We start from the raw sequence: 19,557 nt of genomic DNA on the forward strand, positions 1-19,557 counted from the left end.
TCAGCAGTTCCCACTGCCTATAAATTAAGCCCAGATGTTTAACCCAGCATGCAGTCACTCTGAAGTCCACCATGAATCTTCTGCCACCAGTTTCCAAGAGAGGATGAGGATGATGGTTTGCTTCAGGATTGGGATCATCCTGTGGGCCTACCAGGAGGATGCCTGCAGCCAAGTAGGCCTGGGAGACAAGAACTGTCTCTGCCTGTGGCCCACTAAAGTGTTCACTACCTTGCATAGCTTTTCCTGCCTCCAAACCTGTCCTCATTCACTTTGCCTGGAATGTCCTTTCCCCGCTTCTCCACCTATCAGACTCCTACTTAGCCTTCAAGATCCAACTCATTTATATCTTTAATGTGTAACTTTCCATGGTTTGCCCACATGAAGTGAATCGCTTCTTACTCTGTTCCCCCACAGCAATTTTAGAAGACTATTTTATTGTTTTAAAGATTGCAATTGAAGCGTCAAAAAACAGAGCTTAACATGTATCTCCTCCTTACACACCCTCTTCCTCCTGCTCCTCAGATTCTGCTGCTGGTGGCCCCGACCAGATCTCTAACCTGGGATGGCCATCCAGTCTCCCTTCTGTCTACTAAGGAGGTAGGGTAGCCGGCTCCCTGTTCAACACCCCATCCACTGTCGGAAGGAATGGTTAGTAACAGCAATTGAAGGAAAAATAACAATAGTTACCATATTTTGATAAAAGCTCTGGACCAAGGCTTTTATCTCTTTTAATACTTAAAATAACTTGCCGGGTGTGGTGGCTCACACCTGTAATCCCAGCACTTTGGGAGGCCGAGGCAGGCAGATCACGAAGTCAGGAGATCGAGACCATCCTGGCTAACACGGTGAAACCCCATCTCTACTAAAAATACAAGAAATTAGCTGGGCGTGGTGGCGGGCGCCTGTAGTCCCAGCTACTGGGGAGGCTGAGGCAGAAGAATGGCGTGAACCCGGGAGGCGGAGCTTGAGTGAGCCGAGATCGCACCGCTGCAGTCCAGCCTGGGTAACAGAGTGAGACTCCGTCTCAAAAAATAATAATAATAAAATAAAAATAACTCTGCAAGTTAGGAACTCTTATTAGCTACATTTTCCATATGCATAAACAAGGGCACCAAGCAGTTCAGTAACTCAACCAAGGTTCACCAGTGAGTGGCAGAGCCATTGTGTTATTGTATCTATGATTAGGATCTCATAAGCAGAATTCTAGTGTATGTCCCCAGAGCCTATAGGGTCTACCCTGTCCTCTGTAGGGTCTGGCATAAAATAGGTGCTCTAGTATGTTGGTTGGTTGGCTGAATGAATGAATGAATCAGCATTCTTCCCATTGAACTTGCCTTCAGGCTTAAGAGGCTGAATGTCTGTAGGTTATGCCAAGAAGTATGGATTTTGTCTCATCTCGTAATGCCCAGCTGTACACAGACATGTTCCCTCCCACTCAGTAACAAACTGCCTGGAACTCTTTCCTGGCTCATATTTACAAGAGAATGTGATAAATTCCGTATTGATCCCTCCTGTTCCACTGTAAATTTTGCAAAAGATGATTAAATAGAGCAATAGAGTCTGCAGGCATTGTGGCTCAATATGTTGTGGACTGGTGTATCGACCTCCTCCATCCAAAGGCAGCCAGCGCCTATCTCTGCTGCCCCAAACCAGTAATTAAAATCCTGTGAGACTGGGATTTAAAATCCAATCATATCCCTGAATCAAGCCTTCTAGCCTCCCCGTGTGACGAGTGCAATAAGGTAACGACAGGAGCATGTTTATGTCTGTGTTGAAGCAATCCCCATAGGGTGGGTAAGAAATGGAGACTTAGGTAGCCCTGCTGGCTAAATCATTTCACCCTGACACCACAGCCACTTGTAAGACAATCTGTAGGTACATAAACAAGTCCCAGCCAAAGACCAAAACTCAAGGTAAAAGAGCAAAATGTCATGCACAAAAATCCACAAATTGTGTTTCACTATACACTTACATTCCCACAGCCAGTAGTAATTTTAAGCAAGTAATTTGGCCTTGATTACACGGTTACTGGCCTTTAGTAACCAAACGTATTTTTGAATGTCCACAGGAATTCTGACTTAATCTAAAGCCAGCTTTCCCTTTGCTGAGGCCTGTAATCAAAGCACAAGATACTACTGAAATAAACTTGTCCATCTCCCCTCAGCTGGATGAGGAGCTCCTTAAAAGCAAGAACAGTATCTTCTTACTCACTTTTGTATCCCTAGCACCTACCATGGTGCCAAACATATAGAAGACTCAAAAAGTATCTTTGAATGAATGGATAAGTGCATGTTAACAATTAATCTTGAAAAAAAATACCTGTAAACCGGTATATAAGTAGGAAACCACCTAAGCGGTTGTCCATTTAATGCTTGAACACTTCCAGTGCTGGAGAACTCAGTTGCTCTTGAGGCTGTTCATATTCTATTTTTAGATGTTCCAATGGTTAGAAATTTAGCCAAAATCTGCTTCTCAGTGTTTTAATATTACCCTTGATTCATGTAGAATGAATCTAATCCCACTCTAACACGATGGCCCTTGAAATATCTGAAAATGTCAGGCAGGTTCTCCTGAGCTCTTTTCTCCAGCCTAAACCCCCTACTTCCTTAAACTATTTTTCTCATGTGGCCTGTAAACCCTTTCCTGTCTCAATCACGTTTCCCAAAACAATCCTCACTTTCCCTTCCAAACCTATGACTTCCTATTTATTTCCACTAACTTTCATCACATTTGCTTTAGCTCTTAATGTCAATCTTCCATCGCGTGTATTTGGTACCCTTCCAACCTTAATTACATCTGCAGATTTGATGAGGAAGATGTCCCTGTGATATCCATGTCATAGGTAAACATGCTGAACAAGGACCAAGTGTTTGCTGCCACTGGAAACTCCTTCCAGACCTCTGATCCACCTGCTTGGGTCTGGTTAGTCCATCAGTCTTTTACTAGCATTCCATGTGGTACTGGCATCCAGTACCATTTCTCCATTGTGACCACAGGATTATCCTGAGATATCTCATCAGATGTCTCATGAAGTCCACATTTGGCCTAATTGTACCTGATTGAGCAAACAGGTCATCCTGATAAAGAAAGGAGAGGTTAGTCTGGCATGACTTGACTTCTGCGAACCCATCCTGATGCCTAGCGATCATCATCATTCCTTTTCTAGCCATTCACAAAGCATTCTTAGTCGTACATCTGATTGTGGAGACAAGGCATATGTGTGAAAGTCTGTGATCAGATAATAACTCTAGTGGTTCAAAGGAAGAAGTGATCTGTAGGCTTGAGTGGCCTGGAAAAGCTTCAGGGCAGGGGAGATGAACCTGAGTCTGCAGAACATAAAGTCTGGGTGGTGGGCAAAGATGATTTTGGCACCACAGAAGAGAACAGTGGTAGTCCAGTGTAAGCCAGTCCTTCCAGTCAGTGCTGAGGAAGTGCAAGCTACGGGGTGGGCAGAGGCCGAAACGGTGTAGGTGGAAAGAGCCCTGAACTAGTAGGCATGGGTTCTAGCTCCCACTCTCCTACTCGTGGTCTCTGTGACCTTGAGCTCTAATTTCCCTTCCCCAGGCCTCTCCACTTCTCTGGTCCTTTTTTCTTTAGTGCTCAGTGTAGTATCTTCTGCTCTTCTCCAGCTGGTGCTGTGGTTTCCCACCTCCTAAGCTGCACAGTGCCTAGCTCCCTGGTACCAGGGGCGTAGGGGGAAGAATCATCATCCTCATCTCAGTCCCCTGAGATCCTCATCTTCTCACTCCCCTGTTACATAATGATGTTATTTCTATCCCTGTTTGTCTTTCACTAGTCTGAGTTCTACCCAAGGGCAAGAACAAGTCTGATTCCATACAGTGAAATGGGGAATGTCTGGATCCATTCCATTAAAAGTCTCTCTGTTCCCTGAACGTTAGAAATCTGCCTCCCTGAAGGCAAGGGATCACATCAGAGCATATCTCCTGGGGGGTTGGGACTTGTGGATGACCTTCTGGGAGGTCAGTTAATGTGTGTCACCATTCCCCTGGCCCCCCAGACAGGGAAGTCCTGAATGGGAGGAAAGGGAGCCTCATTTTGTCCCCTTTCTACAAAGCTGTCTATCCTAAATCTGCCTCTAGAAATGCCCCTATCTTGGCTTTGGAGCATCTGAGCACACTGGAAGGGAGGAAAAAAGATGATTTTTCTCTCTTTTTGAGTCATCAGGCCTTTGGAAGGTAGCACTTGCTAGTGGAAAACCAGACCTGGCTTCCTTTCCTAAAAAAATACTTTTCATTATGTAAAATATCAAACATGTACAAAAGAGAGAATAGTATAATAAATCCCCATGTTAAATCCCAGCTTTACTATTTATCTGCTCTATGACCATGGGTAAATTATTTTAGTTTTCTGAGCCTCTGCTTTCTCAGACTCTTTGTTTGATGAATAATTCAGACACTGTATATAAAAGCATTATACCCAACAAATGTTAGCCTGTCACCTTTCCCCTTGCTCTTCTGTTAGATTCAGTTAAATCATCTGTAAACTAGAAAAAATTATACATCTCCTGCTGTCTTCATCAAATTGTTAAATCCATGGCCATTGTCAGCACAGGATATGGCACATAACAAGTGCCCAGTAAGTATTTTTCATTACAGGGGCGGGGTGGAGGGGCACATCTGCAAGTGTGAATGTCTGTGTACATATGTATGTTGAGCAGGGCTCAGTGGTGTGGTTTATGGAAAAAGCTCAAGAGACCAGAGCTCTATTCCCAGTTCTTCTGTGCTTCCTGCAGCATTCTCAACAAGTCTTTTCTCTCTCACCTTCAGCTTCTGGGAAAGTAGAGGAGAATTGGCTCTGACTTGAGGGAGCCCCATACATACTGGATGTGAAAACTAAACCAAGATATGAAAGTGGCAGGCCAGGACCCTGAGACTGAGGGCCAGGAAAAGGAGTGAGTAGGGAGGACACTAGGAGCCCAGAAGGGAGAGCACTGATCACTGGAGGAGGAGAGAACTGGGCCTTGAAGAATGGGCAGGATCTGGGTAATCGGAGAGACCACAGGTGGGGACAGAGTGGAGCTGAGCGTGGAGACAGGGAAGGTGCATGGCTTTTCATATGTGGTCATCCTCTCACTCTCTCTCTGAATGTTTCCTTGATGGGGAGCTCATAACTGAAAAGAATAGATCAGTCCACATTGACATGCCTCTGATCATGGGAAGGATTTCCCGTAATTAGAAGTTTCAACAAAAACTTCTAATTTGAGATAGTCAACAGACTGCTGAAATAGTGACAATGAGGACGAAGGTGGTAAAGCCACTAGCAGTAAATATGGAAAGCAAGAGTGAATGTAAAAGTTATTACAAAGAACATTGTACACCTGTCTAATCCTTCTTTCCAATCATTTTTGAACTTGTTAATCTAATTAGTCCTCACAAAGCCCTTAGAGGTAGTCCTCACAAAGCCCTTAGAGGTAGATAGGGCAGCAGTCATTACCACCAGAGAAGTAGAACAAGTACCCTGGTGGATCACACAGCTGGGAGAGGCAGCCCCTCACTGGCTCCCCAGCCCAGTGCTCTTTCAGGGGGAAGGGCTGAGTCATGGGAATTGCAGTGGAATCGTATCACTAGAAGGGCAGTGTGCTGACAGAACCAGGGGTGGGGAGCGGCGTGAATGTCAATGTTGTTAATAATAATAGGCCAACACATTTGTATAGGACATTTACTGTTGTTACTGTTGTTGTTGTTAAGCCGTCTTATACACATTATATTATTTGAGGTAGGCAAGGGCCAGGACAGAGTAGTGTCAAGGGAGGAGGGAGTGACAAGCCTCCTCCCACCCTCTCAGCTTATGAGCTTTTTGCCACCAGCACAGAGAAGATCTGAATCCCACCTCCACCCTAATTTCAGCACTCTCCCTAGGAAAGGCAGGTGGGCCTCTCTCTCCAACCACTTCCTCCCCACTTCCCACCTACAGAGCATAGAGGGTACCAGGGCCTGACCTGACCTCTTCTGCCAACCAGGCAGAGAGGCTTCTGGGACCAGCAAAGAAACTGGGGACTTTGGTCTACAGGAAAAAGGTACCTGGTTTTGTACTTGCTATCAGAAAGGTTCTCCTGGGGCAGAAAGAACAGCCATGTTCTGTGTGGCCTCAGAAGATGGCACCTGGAGAGAATATGGTTCAGTCGTCTGGCAAATATTATTGAGTTCCCATCCCATGCAAGGATATATAGCAGTGTATCAAACACAGTGACTGGCTTGTAAGAACTCTCAGTCTTAGATGAGACAGACTTTAATGCAGGGTGACCAATGCAGTAAGATGGAAGCCAAAAGACCTATGGGAGCAGAGAGGATGGTACCCAACTTACGGTGGAAGGAAAACAAGGCTTCCTGGAGGAGAAGCCTGGACTGAGTCTTAAAAGATGAACAGATGTTTTCAGAACCAAGATGGAAGTGGAGTTGGTGAGAGAATCTGGGGCTCATATGTGAAAAATATGCCTTCAGTTAAATGGGGGACACCCCTGGGAGAGCCATGAACTTGGGGCTGGGTACTGGGGACATTCAGAGGAGCCAGAGTGACCACCCGTTTGAGATATAGTAGAAGGAAGTATCTTCTTAGGGAATTAGAAGAACTCACCATTTTTCCACTTGGAGAGTCAATAATTGTGTCAAATCAAAGGCAGGTACTGAAACAGAGAAGAGGAGTGGGCTCTCTCAGCACCAGTGAGCCAGGCCTTCACTCTCACCAACAGCATTGCCACTGGGTGATGAGGTCCAAACCAGCCATAGTGGCACCAATCAGCATCAGCCCCACGACCACCCACCCCCCGCCCCAACACGACTTTCCTGGCCCAGGCCCTATTGACAGATCCCCCAGAATCTGAAGGAATTCAAGACAAATGGTTAAGAGGATGGAGTTAATAAAATTTGAAAAATTGAGGCCTGTCACTCCACTAAACTTTTTTCAATACCACTGACAGAAACATATTTCCCCAATGAGTGACCTTCCACAGCTGTAGCGGGCAGGCGCAGCCGCAGCAGTGCTGCCAGGAAGCCAGTCTGCTATTTATCAAATATTATAAGCTGGGACACACTAATCTGGAGAGGGAGAGGAGGGGAGGGGTCCTGTACCACACTGCCTGGGGTGCTCCAGGTGTTTGCCCCAGCCCCAGACAGCCAGTGGGAAGTGACGGATGGCCTGCGATTAGCACTCCCCACCTCCATCCAGCCCTTTCACTTGCTCCCGGAGGCCTGGCCCTCTAGACCAGCTGCTCGGCCCGAAGGGGCCCTGGGTGGGAGGCAAGGGGAGGTCAGGCCAGGGCACGGGCCATCCTGATGCCCCTGGAGAGGGCAGGCGGGTGAGGCCCAACATGGTTATTTATTGGAGTGTAATGGTTTGTGGCCATGAAGGTGAAATCGATCAGTGGTGGAAGTCAGGTTCTATCAATTATTACAGCAATTAGTCAAGTCAGAGCGAGGGTGAAGGGCTGGGGTCCTAATATTAGATGGACACTATCCACGGTACCCCTGCCTCAGCCTTCCTAAAGTGGGGGCAGACATGCTGCCCTGAGGCTCTAGAACCTTGGGGAGCCTTCCCCATGAGTGGTCAGGTGGAGCCTGACCTGAGAGCCTCCTGGGCTGGAGACAGGTGCAGTACTACTTTAAAAGGAGCCCCTGTGCTGGCTGGCCCAGGTGCAGAGATGTCCTACCTGTCCCCATCCCATCCTTTATGAGAAGTGACACGACTCCTACTAGAAATTACTCAGTGGCCAATGTTTATGGCACACATTTTTCATTCTGTAAGCAAATATAGATCACTGACAGCACTTGTTTGAAGAGGCTAATCTCACTCTCTGTTCATTCTTCCACTGTCTTCCTCTGTCACCTTGTCTCCTCTTCCCCCTCCTCTCCTCTCTGCCATTTCTTTCCTCCTAACCATTTTTCTACTCTTCTCTTTGCCATTCTTCCCCTTCCAGAGGTCTCTCCCTAACCCTCCCTTCCACCGCAGCTCATGTCTAGTGACAAAGCTCCCCTTGAGGCTGTCTAAGAAAGGAGAGACCTTTCCACTGCTTCTTTGCAGCTCCCTTTCTGCCTCCGCTGTGGTTTAGCTCTCGGGGGAGGGGAGGATGCTGTCTGCCACTGGCCCCTCAGCCCTTGCAGAGCCCCTCAGTGTTGAGTGCCAGAGAAAGCAGCTCAGCAGGGCTGGGCCAGGAAGGCTGGGCTAGGTGAACAAGTCCCTGAGCACTTTGTTCCTTCCTGAGCCCCACAGTGCTGCCTGTCCCTCCTTCAGCACACTGATGACACTCAGCCTGTGATCTCTTGTCCCCATGAGCTCCTGGAAAGGTGGAATTGTGCTGGACTCGAACTCTAGGTAGCACCTAATAATCTTAAAGACAGGAAGTCTTTAAGGTTATTAAAGAGTCTGCAAAAGAGACAGAAGAAATGGTCACAAGAGCGGAAAGAAAACCTGAAAAGTGGTGTTATAGAACTCACAGGAGAGAGTGGCCAAGGTATCAGTTGCTATAGAACAGTCGTGAAATGTAAAGAAGGAAACTGTTCATTGGCTCTGCCAGTCCTTCATTATCCTGCACACAGAAGCTTGCAGATAGCAAGTGCCCAGTAAGTGCCAACAAAATTGAAAGAAAGGATGAGGCTCTGACTGAGCTTCTGAGGACTTGCCCAGTAGTTAGGAAGACCACAGGCACCCTCCTTCCTAGGGAGGTTGCACTTTGTCCTGAAAGCAAAGGCCAGCTGAAGGCTTTTTCGTCAGGGGTATATTGTGGTCACCCTCATGAGAGTAGAGAATTGGAGTTAGGAAAACCTGGGGGTAGTTTTTACTCCTAGTTCAAGCAAATAAAGCTAGCTTTGTGGCCTTGGGCTAGTTATTTCACTTTTCTGAGCCTGTAGCTTGGGGATTTTAATTCCTATCCCTCAGGGTAGTTGTGAGGATTAACTGATAAAATATATAGAAAGTACCGAGCACAGTGTCTGGCACAGAGTAATTGCTCAATAAATAGCAGTGTTACTATTATTACATCATGACTCCAATGATCTGCCCAGGAGACATGAAAACATACATCTACACAAAGACTCGTGTATGAATGTTCATGGCACTGTTTATATCATAGTCAAAAAGGGGAAATAGCTTAAATGTCCATCATCACCTGATAGATAAACAAAACGTAGTATATCCACAGAATGGAGTATTATTCAGCCATGCTACCACATGGATGAACCTTGAAAACATTCTGGTAAGCTTGAAGAAGTCAGACACAAAAGGCCACAATTATACAACTCCATTCATAGGAAGTATCCAGAATAGGCAAATCCATAGACAGAAAGTAAACTAATGTTTGCCAGGGCTGGGGGTAGGGGGAGTGTCTGATAATAGATAGGGGATTTCTTTTGGAGGAGGGTGAAAATGTTCTGGAATGGTACATTTTAAACCACTGAATTGTATACCTCATTTCCTTTCCTTTTTCCTTTCCTTTCCATTTTTCAGACAAGTCTGTTGCCCAGGCTGGAGTGCAGCGGCATGATCCCAGGTCACTGGGATCTGCCTCCTGGGTTCATGCAGTTCTCGTGCTTCAGCCTTCCAGGTAGCTGGAATTACCAGCATGTGCCCCCATGCCCGGCTAATTTTTTTTTTTTTTTTTTAGTAGAGATGGGGTTTCACCATGTTGGCCAGGCTGGTCTCGAACTCCTGGCCTGAAGTGATCTGCCCACCTCGGCCTCCCAAAGTGCTGGGATTACAGGCATGAACTACTGTGCCCGGCCTTGAATTGTATACTTTGAAAGGTTTAATTTTATGGTATGTGAATTGTATCTTAATAAAAAACAATGTATTTGTCAATATTCTGCACTAAATTCCTGTTAGAAGATAATACTGTGTAAAAAAAATTAGTTTTTTCTTATTGATAATAAAAGTTTCCTTCACCTGGATTGTATTTCCTATGGCCTGCCCCTTCCCCCTCTACCTCCCACATCTCTATAGAGCTTTATCCACTTCCTCTGCCACTCAGGCAGACAGCCACATGTAAATGCTTAATAAATTGTTACTGTTGTTCATAAGTTGATAGGGTCTTTTAAGAAGTAGAGACTGTGGCTGGGCATGGTAGCTCACACCTGTAATCCCAGCACTTTGGGAGGCCAAAGTGGAAGGATCACCTGAGGTCAGGGGTTTGAGACCAGCCTGGCCAACATGGTGAAACCCCCATCTCTACTAAAAATACAGAAATTAGCCAGGCATCATGGCACATGCCTGTGATCAGGAGGCTGAGGTGGATAATTGCTTGATCCCAGGAGGTGGAGGTTGCAGTGAGCAGAGATCGCGCCACTGCACTCTAGCTTGGGCAACAGAGTGAGACCCTGTCTCAAAAAAAAATAAAAATAAAAAAGTAAGAAAAGAAGAAGTAGAGACTTGTGGCTGGGTGTGGTGGCCCCACGCCTGTAATTCCAGCACTTTGGGAGGCCAAGGCAGGAGGATTGCTTGAGCCCGGGAATTCAAGACTAGCCTGGGCAACATAGTGAGACCCTGTCTCCTAAACATTTGTTTTTTTTGTTTTTGGTTTTTTTTTTTTTGAGACGGGGTCTCGCTCTGTCACCCAGGCTGGAGTGCAGTGGTGCAATCTCCGCTCACTGCAAGTTCTGCCTCCCAGGTTCACGCCATTCTCCCGCCTCAGCCTCCCGAGTAGCTGGGACTACAGGCACCCACCACCACGCCCAGCTAATTTTTTGGAAAGACAGGGTTTCACCGTGTTAGCCAGGATGGTCTCAATCTCCTGACCTTGTGATCTGCCTGCCTCGGCCTCCCAAAGTGCTGAGATTATGGGCGTGAGCCACTGAACCCGGCCAAAAAAAATTTTTTTAATTAAAAGAACTTTTTCTTTTTAAGTAGAATAGGAATACTTCTGTATCATGATATAAATGTTTTCACATACTGGATTGAGAAACACTGGTTTTTACTGTCCATCAACAGTGGTTGGACACCCACCCTGAGCCATACCCTGTGCTAATTGGTTTCCCAGCCAGCCCATTATATCCTTTGGCAGGAACTGAGTCTTAACCTTCTATTATGCAGACAGTACTTCCTGAGCAAGAGCGAAGCTCAAAAAATACTAGATAATTATTACCTTAATGTTCTGTGTAACACACATTTATTGAGCATCTGCTGTGTACAAAGCAGTTTTCTAATTATGTTTCTGTCTTCCTGCCATGAGAGGAGTACCTTTAGGGCAGGGCCAGATCTGATTCTTCTGCATCCTCAGGCCCCATTCATTCAGGGTCTGCCGACTTGAATAGAATGGGTGGTTTCTGAAGAAGAGAGTGAGGTGCTTAGATGTGGGCTTTGGGAAGGCTGTGACAGCACAGAGAGTCAGAGTGACCTTTCCTCCATAACTGCCGGGGCTGGCACAAGGTAGACACTTTATACAGGCTTGTCAGCTGCCAGTACTTAGAGACAAGGCAGATACATGGCCCCAAGCTAACCCCTTCTTTTTGTCATACTCAAAGTCTTTGTCCTTAAGTCACAGGAACTAATGATTGAAGGAAATGCTCAGCCACACACACTCAACCACCAACAGCTAGAGTGGCATAGACAGGTTGCTGGTGGTGCCCATGCCCTTCCAGAGGTCTCAGCTGACTCAGACAGATAGGAAATGCCCAGAGGTAAGAGCGCATAAAAGGAGAGCAGCAGAAAACAGAAAGAAGGGGAACCATTTAATTGTTATTTGGGATATTCTCTGCTTTAGAAAGGAACCCTTTGTATGGCTTCATGAATGAATGTTTATCTGTACGCTGATAGGGGCAGCTTCCTATTCTTGAGGAGACTGGGGGCTGGATTTGTATTTAAACAGATAATAATCACCTAAGGAGAAGTGGCCTTTGGTGTAAAGCCTGACATAATTTAATGAGTGAAGGTTTAAATGATGCACGGAGCGTCCACAGGCCTCCTCCCTTCCCTGAGACTTACCTTGGCTTCAGGCGGGCAGATCATGAGGTCAGGAGATTGAGACCATCCTGGCTAACATGGTGAAACCCCATCTCTCCAAAAAATTAGCCGGGCGTGGTGGTGGGTGCCTGTACTCCCAGCAACTCGGGAGGCTGAGGCAGGAGAATGGCGTGAACCCAGAAAATAGGGACATTTTAATGAATACATGTATGAAATTGTGTGTTTACATGTATTTGTGCTGGAGTATATTAACCTGTGTAGTTGTTTGGCATACTGTGTTAGCATGTTCAGCTGTGTGTATTTGTGTATTTACAATGCATCTATGTGTATGGAGTATGTTATGGAACATGTGTGCATGCACGTGTAGGAGCCCCAGTCCCATGTTTTTCCACCATTTGTAGGTGTCCATGGACATTCCCAACATAGAAATCAGAGCCCTAAGCCACCTCCAAGGGAAGGCTGAGGTTCCACTGATCATTCATAGAGCCTCTGACTATTTATCCTTCTTCTCTTGCCAGGAGCCAACCCCCTGCAGAGGAATGAAATGGGACACACGCCCTTGGATTATGCCCGAGAAGGGGAAGTGATGAAGCTTCTGAGGACTTCTGAAGCCAAGGTAAGTCTCAGGGAAGGGAGGAGGCCTGTGGACACTCCACGCATCATTTAATCCTTCACTCATTAAATTATGTCAGGCTTTACACCAAAGGCCACTTCTCCTTAGGTGATTATTATCTGTTTAAATACAAATCCAGCCCCCAGTCTCATCAAGAATAGGAAGCTGCGCCTGTCATGACCAGGGAGTGGCCTTGGCCACTTCTGGCTGCTGAGCATTACCTTTAAATTTGGTTTATGAAGTGATGGGTCTCCCAGGTCCTTTTCAGAGGAGGGGGTGCTAGCCAGACAAAATCTTTAGCCCAAGCAAAGATTTTAGTCGTATTTTTCCTAGGCCTCATGTATTCTACAGCCTCATCAAACCATCTTTTCCCAGCATCACTCTTTCTAGAACTATTCCTTCACCCCTCCCCTCCCCTCCACGCAAACTCCAGAAAGCCTAGTATAGAATCTGAGCCAAAAAATCCTCCATTCTAATTCTGTCTTCCCAACCAAACTTTTGAACTCCCTGAACAGGGCTAAGTAACTCAGGAACTACTGGACAGAACTAGAACTAGAATCACAAAATCTCAGAGCTAGCAGGGACTTTAGAAATCAAGTCCAGTGATGGGAAATCTTACAAAAGCATAAGCCAATAAATCAGAGGAAAATTGAGTTGTTCGAGTAGAAGGAGAGAGACGGACTAGAGCACTGCCCATGTGGCCTGCCCTTCCCTCCTGGGGAAGTCTCTGAGGGGACTCTGCTGTTGCCACAAGTTTCAATCTCTGAAACCTAAATCAGCTGACTTATTTTACTCCTGGAGAAACTGGAGCCTAGGGCTGTAATGTGGCTTGCCTTTGGTCCCAGAGTGAGTTAGCATCAAAACTGAACATAATAGGCTTGACTACAGGTCATGTGGTAGGTTCAGTGGCAGGACAGGGACTGCAAAGACCAGGTTTTTTACTTTTACTCTTGTGCCCTTTCCAGCATCAAGGAGTCTGTTATCCACAAATTGGCCGAAGTACCTTGAGATGATTCAGTGTGGCAGGTCCCACCTAGTGGCAAATATTCTCTGTCTTAAGTCCAAGCACTTAGCTCCCTGGAATGAGACTGAAGAGATGTGGGTTCTGATCCTAGCTTCACCACTCACTGCCCATGTGAGCTTGGGCTAACACTTCCCCTCATTAAAGCTCAGTCTTCTGTGATATGAAAACATTGTACTAAATGGTTTCTAAGGTTCTAGGCAACGTATGAATGTATATGGATCTGTCAGGATAAGCTAGATTATGCTATTGTAACAACCCCAAATTTCAGTGGTTTAAAACGAAACAAAATAAGATTTATTTTTGCCTTATGTTGCATGTTCCTTGTGGTTGTGGATGAGGGCAGGCTCTATTCATCCTAGGCACTTAGAGATCCCAGCAGGCAGAGCAGCCACCCACTGGAATGTTGCTGGTTGCTTGCCAGAGGGAAAAGGATGCTCTGAAGGGTCTTACATCCACAGTTAAATGCTCAGCCTAGAAGGAGGATCCTTTCCGTCTACTCACTATTCATTGGCCAGAACTAATCCCATGTTCCAAACCAATCATAAGGGGGCCAGGAGGAGTAATCCTACCATGTGCCTAGAACGGGAGAGCTGGAAATATTTGATAATCAACATCAACCATACAGAGTTTGCCTCCCTGGTAATTTTAGTAACTGTCTTACAGTAGTTTCTCCTGGAGAAAGGAATGAATTAGGAAGGGTGACTAGTTTTTCACAACCCATCCCCAGGGGCCCTTGTGACCAGAAAGAACTACTAAATTTCAGAGGGCAAGTGCTTCTCTCCTTTTGTTCAGATTTTTCTATCCTAGGAGCAGGTCGGGAGGTTGGGTCAACTTCCCCAAGTGCCTTAAGGAAATCCCTTAGCACTGTTGCGCCTAACCTTAGGGACTGCACTCTCATCCTCAGCTCCCCTTTCAAGCCCAGTGCCTTTCCCCTGAGAGACCAGCCCTGGACTTGGCCAAGAGTACCTGTGGCTTTTGAACTTGTGTGACAGAGCAGGCAGTGATCTGGCCACTGAAGCAAGAGAACAGGCCCCCTTAGTGCCAGTGCTGGTGGAGGGTTAGGCCCACTGAAGGACCCTTCACAAAATTTAGCTACCCAAGGGAAGTGGCTTGATGTTGGCCACATTGTTACAGGGCCAATGTCCAGAGTGAACAAATGGCAGCTGCAATCCCCTGTGCCAGTCAGACCCTTCTGGAGCATGGAGAGCAATTATAGATACCATATTCGAAGTAGACATTGATCTCTTAGAATCTGTGCAGAGAAGGGCAGTAGGGTGGCAAGAGGAACTGTGCCACGAGAGAAAGCTGATGGTAATAGGACATCTGGCCGGAAGAGGAAGAGCACAGGAACAGCTCTGGGTGAGAGGGAATGAGATTTGTTCCATGGCAGAGCCACAGTGGGTAGGCTTATTGGGCAGCAGCTTCAGGGAAGAGCCCTAACACAGCTGTCCCACCATGGAGGCGCTGCCTTAGAGGCTAAGAAAACCACTTGGAGCCAGTCCAGGGATTCCGTAGCTCTCAGCTGGAAGACCATTTCATCTGTTGTCACCTCTGTGCATCCAGTCTGGACTTTCTCCATTCTGAATGTGTCCACTGAGCATCTCCACCTAATTGCTTTGCTGTCCTATCAAATTCTACCTATGTGAAGCACCCCTCAGCCCTCCCTGGATGTCAGCAGCATTGGCTTTCTCTCAGTTGTTCAGCATCTACTTGGTCACCCATTCATTCTGTTCTGCATTTTTCCTCCAAACTGCAAAAAGTTTCCTCTTCAAAATTGTGAGGCAGGCTTTTGTGGGAAGAACACCATTTTATACCTGGTTTCTTCTCCCTCTGCCAGTAAGTAAGAAGCAGCTGCCTCTGAGTTCAGGCCCTGCATCTGTAACATAATGACTCAGGCCTGGAGGCTGCTGAAGCTCCAGCCTGGGCTTCATCTCCTGGCTCCTTGTCTAGACATGGGTTGCTATCACTCTGATCTTATCTGGCTGCCCTTCTGTCCGCTCACAATCCCCCTGCCACCCAGCTCAGCCTCCTCCACGTCCACCTACCACTCTGTAGTCAAATTATGCTCATAGAAAACTTGTATTAAAGTCATATGTCCCATTATAGAAGTTTTAGAGATACAGAAAAGTAAAATAAAGAGAAATAATATAGTACATATTTATGAATGACATCTATGTGCCAGACTCTGGGCTAGATGGGAAGAAGACTGATGAGTAAAACACTCAAGGAGCTACAGTGAGTAAAACACTGAAGGAGCTACAGTCTGATAGGGAGACAGGCAAGTAAACCATGACACCACTGAGTCATCAGTGGTATAACTTATCAAGGAAGACCTCCTGGAAGAGATGACAACTGAGCTGAATTTAATTCAAAGACTGTAGCCCTCCTACCAAGACATAACCACTATTCATATTTTTAATTAATTATAACAATAATAGATACTGTTTTTATCAAATACATCTAGGTACTGTGCCACGTGCTCAAATATATATTTTTTCTAATCCTGTAGCAAATCTGTGAAATAGTTCTTGTTACCCCTGTTTCACAGATGGGAAAACTGAAGCCGCAGGAAAGCAAGCAGATGATTTACAGAAAACCAAGTTGTTATAAGTGACTATTAGGAATTGAACAATAGGTTTCCTCTTACGATATGGTATTAGCCTTCTCTGGATCATTTCTATGTATAGTTATATAGATGGCCTTTTTTAAAAAATTGTGGTTGACAGTCCACCATATATACCAGGAGTTCTCAAACTGGCAGCCACATTTCATATAGCCACCCAGAGTTTTCCAAAAATGTGATTGTAATGCCTTGGAGACTGGGAGTGTGCACTGTCCAGCCACAGGGCCCCCCATTCCCTCTTATATTATTATGTCCTTGATTATCAGACACTTTTGTTTCCTACTTGGCCCGAAGGAGTTATGATCCCATTCTATATTTGGAATTTGCTTTTTATTCACTTAATATTATTGGTGATTTTTCCATTTAAAATTATCCATAAGCCTAATTTTTTATTTAATTCTGCCCTTTAAAATGCGTCATTTACCCTAGAATCTCTGTCACATTAAGTGGTCTGAATGATGTGTCCCTCACTGTTGGCTTCCTCAGTTCTTTCAGCATTCTCTGCGCCGAAGCCTCCTTAGACCCCCTGAGAATATCCAGAGGTGATGAGGCCCAGCCCTGTCCCTGAGTTTGCCGTCTGCTGGTGGGGGAGAGGCAGGCACTCTTAACTCTGATACCTGCAGACGGATTTGTCTTAGGAGGGTTCGCAGAGTTGGTAGAGTTTCCAAGAAAGCGTGGATCACTTCCTGGCAGAGAGAGCAGGGCAAGCTTCAAAGAGGAGGTAGCCTGTAATCTCACTTTGAAGGATTTTAATACATGGAGAGTTTAATACTTAAAGCCAGGACCATTTTCATGTCTTAACGAAGAGACGAAGGAGAGGTAGAAATACATCTCTGTTGACATGATAGCAGATAAAACAAAAATATGTGGAGCTATGCCATGATAAATATTCAGCTGAAGGGAACGTGCTCGTGCCAGCCTGCATCTCCACTCCCAATCCTCACTGCACTGAGACTCACAAGGAATTTATTACTCATTTTAATCACACCCAAAGAATGCATTGGCAGGAATATTAGGCAGATAGGCCTATCCTATATATTTTATTTGCATATCCCAGTGACAGCATCACAAGCACATTTCCTATCTCTATATTTTTTCATTTGCTTCAGGGGCAGCTAGGGATGTGATGCTCCCCTGGGCCCGCATTCCAGGCTGAGAGCCTGGGTGCTCCTCTCAGAGCTGAGTGCAGCCCTGCAGGAGGGGAGAGGAGGAGCACACAGGAGGGTAGGAGAGTTATGTTCTTCCTCCCCTCGGCCTTGCTCGACCCATTCCGTGCTTTGCCTCTCATTACAGATTGCCAGCTTGCCATGTGCCTGGCTCTGTACTTGGCCCTGTGGCTTACTATGGTATGGGCCAGACAGTGCTAAGTGCTTTTTAGGGACCAACTTTCTCTTTCCCTTTTTTTTAACTTTTATTTATTTTTATTTTTTTCTTTTTTTGAGATGGAGTCCTGCTGCGTCGCCCAGGCTCGAGTGCAGTGGCGCAGTCTCAGCTCACTGCAACCTCTGCCTTCCAGGTTCAAGCGATTCTCCTGCCTCAGCCTCCCCAGTAGCTGGGATTATAGGGGGCCACACCACAGCCGGCTAATTTTTGTATTTTTAGTAGAGACGAGGTTTCACCATGTTGGCCAGGCTGGTCTCAAACTCCTGGCCTCAAGTGATCCACCCGCCTTGGCCTCCCAAAGTGCTGGGATTATAGGCATGAGCCACCATGCCTGGCCTTTTTTTTAACTTTTAAAAGCTTTTTATTGAAATATACTTGTATAAGATACACATATCAGGAATGTACAGCTCACTTTATTTTCACAAACAAGACATACCTTATCGAGAAATAGACTGTTAGAAGTACCCCAAAAGCCTGCCTCAGGCTCCCTTCCTGACTCATCCCCCAAGGGTAGGCATTATCCTGATATTTTTAACTTTTATTTTTGCATAATTTTAGAGATAGTACAATTAATTCCTATAAATCCTTCACTTAGATTCCCAACTGTTAACATCTTATCATACTTGCTTTATTTTTATGTACATAACTAATACTTATAAGGATATATATATAATTTTTTTCTGAATGATTTAAGTTTACACATGATGTCCCTTTACCCCTAAATATTTGTATGCATCTCCTAAAAAAACGAGGACATTTTCTTATAGAACCTCAGTATAATCATCAAAATCAGGGCATTAATATTGATATTAACTAATCTACAGATGTTATTCCGATCTCACAAGTTGTCCTAATAATTCTCCTTACAAGAAAAGACGGTTTCAAAATCCAAGTTGCATTCGGTTGTCATGTCTCTTTAACCTTCTTTAATCTAGAATGATCCAAACGTTATGATGTGGAAATCAAAAAGAAAAATAAAACATAATAATCTGGAATGGTTCCTCAGTCTTTCCTTGACTTTTATGACCTTGACTTTTTTTTTTTTTTTTTTTTTTTTTTTTTTTTTTTTGAGATGGAGTCTCGCCCTGTCACCAAGCTGGAGTATGGTGGTGTGATCTCAGTTCACTGCAACGTCCGCCTCCTGGGTTCAAGAAATTCTCCTGCCTCAGCCTCCAGAGTAGCTGGGACTACAGGCACCCACTACCACGCCTAGCTAATTTTTGTATTTTTAGTAAAGACGAGGTTTCACCGTGTTGGCCAGAATGGTCTTGATCTCTTGACCTCGTGATCTGCCCGCCTCGGTCTCCCAAAGTGCTGGGATTACTGGTATGAGCCACTGCGCCCGGCTGACCTTGACATTTTAACAAGTGCAGGTTTGTTATTTTGTAGAATGTCCCTCAATTTGGGTTTATCTGCTGTTTCATTGTGATTAAACTCAAGATTATGCATTTCTGGCAAGAACACCCTGTGGGGTTTATTTTCAGTAAATGTATCAAGTTGCCCTTTACTAGAAGCATTAATACTTCTAACAGATAGAAAATTTCTGTTTTAAGTCTCATCTTCCTAAACAGACTGAACTCCCTGAAGGCAAGTCTCTCCTTATCTCCAGGTGGATGGTGCAGGCTTTGGAATCAGACTGCAAGGGTTAGTGTTCTGTCTCTACACTTGCTGCCAGTGGAACCTTGCTTGAATTTACTTCATCTCTGTATAATGGGGATGATGATACTATCAACTTAATAGGGCTATGAGGATTAAAACAGCCAGTCCCAATGTGAATGCTAAAATTAATGAGTTGAAGTTTGAGGAGTAACAGGATATTTACACAGTGTCAAAGTCTCTCCCCACAAGATACTTTCTAATTACAAAGGGAAAAATAACAGTGAAGAAACCTGGCAGCTGCCACCTTAACCTAGTGATCGAAGTTAAGACTACCAGTTATGAGATAAATCAACATCACATCCCTTTGATATGATGCCTGTAGTAGCCTGTATTTGTAGAGCCCTTACC

General features: G+C 45.4%; 1 protein-coding gene across 4 annotated transcripts in view; it reads left to right on the top strand.

Annotated features, from left to right (window-relative positions):
* Positions 1-19,557, top strand: part of CLPB (caseinolytic mitochondrial matrix peptidase chaperone subunit B) — a 148,538-nt gene that overhangs the window by 100,043 nt on the left and 28,938 nt on the right. For all 4 annotated transcript variants that reach the window (XM_003910368.3, XM_003910367.3, XM_021926248.2 and 1 more), the window contains one exon: positions 12,426-12,523. In XM_003910368.3, coding sequence (XP_003910417.2) covers positions 12,426-12,523 — 98 coding nt within the window. The remainder of the gene's footprint in view (positions 1-12,425; positions 12,524-19,557) is intronic.

The sequence above is a fragment of the Papio anubis genome, chromosome 12 (genome assembly GCF_008728515.1).
Source record: "Papio anubis isolate 15944 chromosome 12, Panubis1.0, whole genome shotgun sequence".
NCBI classification, from domain to species: Eukaryota; Metazoa; Chordata; class Mammalia; order Primates; family Cercopithecidae; genus Papio; species Papio anubis.